We start from the raw sequence: 2,425 nt of genomic DNA, 5'->3' as shown, positions 1-2,425 counted from the left end.
CAGTCCATTCTGCTGATCCTCAGTAATTAAACATTTTGCCCCATGGTTTCAGTCTTCATAATCTCAATTCTAACTATGCCTATCCATCTCCAATGTGTTTGCCAACACTGGAAAATTTGATTCTTTATCTTTGATTTAATTTGCATTAATACCTCCACCATCTTGGAGCTAACTAACTATTGGTATGTGGATACCAGAAAGTTGGCAAAGATTAAAGGGGACCCTGTGCTTCAAAGGGCCATTCTTCTTTGATCTACATAATTGAATAGTTCATTACATTCTACATGAAATATTTAATACTTGATATCCTGTTACCTACAACCAGAATTGGCCTCCGCAGTCACTTACAGACACACCATTAAGACCATAGTGGAAAAATGACAAACTCCCTGCAAGAGCTGAATGGTTACTGAAATTGACAGAATATGCAGAATTAGCCTCTCTTTTGGAAAGAATTAGAGACAAGCCCAGACAGGAGTCCATTCTAGAATGGGATACTTTTAAGAAACATTTGAAAAGTAGATGAAATTTAAAAATGGTAGTAGCCTTTGAATGATTTCTGTAAATAATACATATGAAGGAAAATGATATTGAAATAGAAAAAACAAAGATTTTTTTACAAAACAATAATGATAAGATGCATATTATAAAGGAAAATATGGAGAGGACAGGAAGTCATAGGTTCATGTAGAAAACACATAGTTGAAATTGTATGTATATTTTGTGATCATTGATACCTTTGTTGGATTGACGGAAATGAAGATGACTACATGGTGTATATATCTGGAAAACGAACAATAAAGCATTTAAAGGGGGGGGAATACCATTTTCATGGAAGACAATCTTACTCAGCTAAGAGTGATCACCAAGGAATGTACAGCTGGTAGTCTGATGATTTCAGAACTTTATGCTCTCTGATGCCAAAATTGATTTGGAGTTTGACATTTTCCACACACTGTATTCACCCATAGATTGTATTCCATCCTTGAAGTGTTACTGGGAAGCCAACAAAAGGTCTGATATTCATGTTCAAGCTGATGTCAGTCCTATTCCAAATCACCTTGGGGACTTGCAAAGTCCAACGCACTGTCTAAACCCAGCTCTCAAGGCATCCTGGACCTGCCTGTTCCTCAGGCAGTAAATGAATGGATTCAGGAGTGGAGACACAACAGTGTTCAGGAGAGCCACCCCTTTGCTGAAGTCTAACGTACCAGTGCCTTTTGGTTTTATGTACATGAAAATGCAGCTGCCGTAAGTGAGGGAGATCACTATGATGTGAGAAGCACAAGTGGAGAATGCCTTCTGCCTCCCTGTGGTCGAAGGGATGAGCATGATGGTTGAGACAATGTGTATATAGGACACAATTGTTATGGCCAAGGTCCCAAGGAGAGAGAGCAAAGCGATGAGGAAACTGAGGAATTCAAATAGAGTCGTGTTTGCGCATGCAAGTTTCATCAGTGGCCCACTATCACAGAAAAAATGGTTGATGGTGTTTGGACCACAAAAGGGCATCTGAAAAAGGACAACTATTGGAACTATAATGAGTGCCAAGCCCCCTAGCCAAGAGCAGAGCACCAGCAGTGAGCACAAGTGATCATTCATGATGGTTGGGTAGCGAAGAGGGTTGCAGATGGCCACATACCTGTCAATGGACATAACTGCCAGCAGAAGGAACTCTGTGGTACCCAGGATAAAATACAGAAAGCACTGTGTGAAGCAAGCAGGCAAAGAGATGGTCTTCTGTCCAATGACCATGTTGATCAATGTTTTAGGAATGACAGAGGTAGTGAACCCAATCTCTAGGACTGCAAAGTGTCGAAGGAAGAAATACATTGGGGTGTTGAGCTGGGGATTCACCCGAGTGATTATAACAATCACAGCGTTCCCCATTATTGTCAAAAGATACATGGGAAAAAGAAGGGTGAAAAGCAAGATTTCAACTTGCCGGTTGTCCGTAAAGCCCTGAAGTATGAATTCTCTCACCATAGTGCTGTTCCTCATTTTGGGCACATTCCTATAACTAAAGTGAATAGAAATCATTCATTAGTATCAATGTTTAATAAACTATACTGAGCAAGTGTTGCTTTTCCTTTCCTGGCAATCAAGTCAACAGTGCTGTGAATGATCAGGTCCCAAGGAGAAAATGGTATATTAAAAATCAATTTCATTTAATATTCCATAAACAGGAACACAAACGTATTTGTGATGGAAATAAGGCAATAATTTTTTAAATATAATTCTCCCATTTTTGACACAGGATGTAATTTTATAGTACATCATTTGGAAAGCAATTTTAAAGCACAGTTAAAATTGTTGGCAGTCATTCTGCAAAGAAACAGAAAAGATGATTGTAACTTTAAGAACTGTTTCCTTAAGTTCTGGGTGTAAGTTCTGAGCTGATTAGTTACAGCTGGTGACGAGTAGG

At 39.0% G+C, this 2,425-nt stretch overlaps 1 protein-coding gene across 1 annotated transcript; it reads right to left on the bottom strand.

Annotated features, from left to right (window-relative positions):
• Window positions 1-1,056: 1,056 nt before the first annotated feature.
• Window positions 1,057-2,004, bottom strand: LOC118095711 (olfactory receptor 6E1-like). The gene has a single exon (XM_035136943.3). It carries the CDS (start codon window positions 1,999-2,001, stop codon window positions 1,057-1,059), a length of 945 nt encoding a protein of 314 aa, XP_034992834.3. The 5' UTR covers window positions 2,002-2,004.
• Window positions 2,005-2,425: the final 421 nt, after the last annotated feature.

Source organism: Zootoca vivipara, chromosome 12, assembly GCF_965207765.1.
Source record: "Zootoca vivipara chromosome 12, rZooViv2.hap1.1, whole genome shotgun sequence".
Classification (NCBI taxonomy): domain Eukaryota; kingdom Metazoa; phylum Chordata; class Lepidosauria; order Squamata; family Lacertidae; genus Zootoca; species Zootoca vivipara.
The sequence above is the reverse complement of the archived record's forward strand: the minus strand, read 5'-3'. Positions and strand labels throughout refer to the sequence as shown.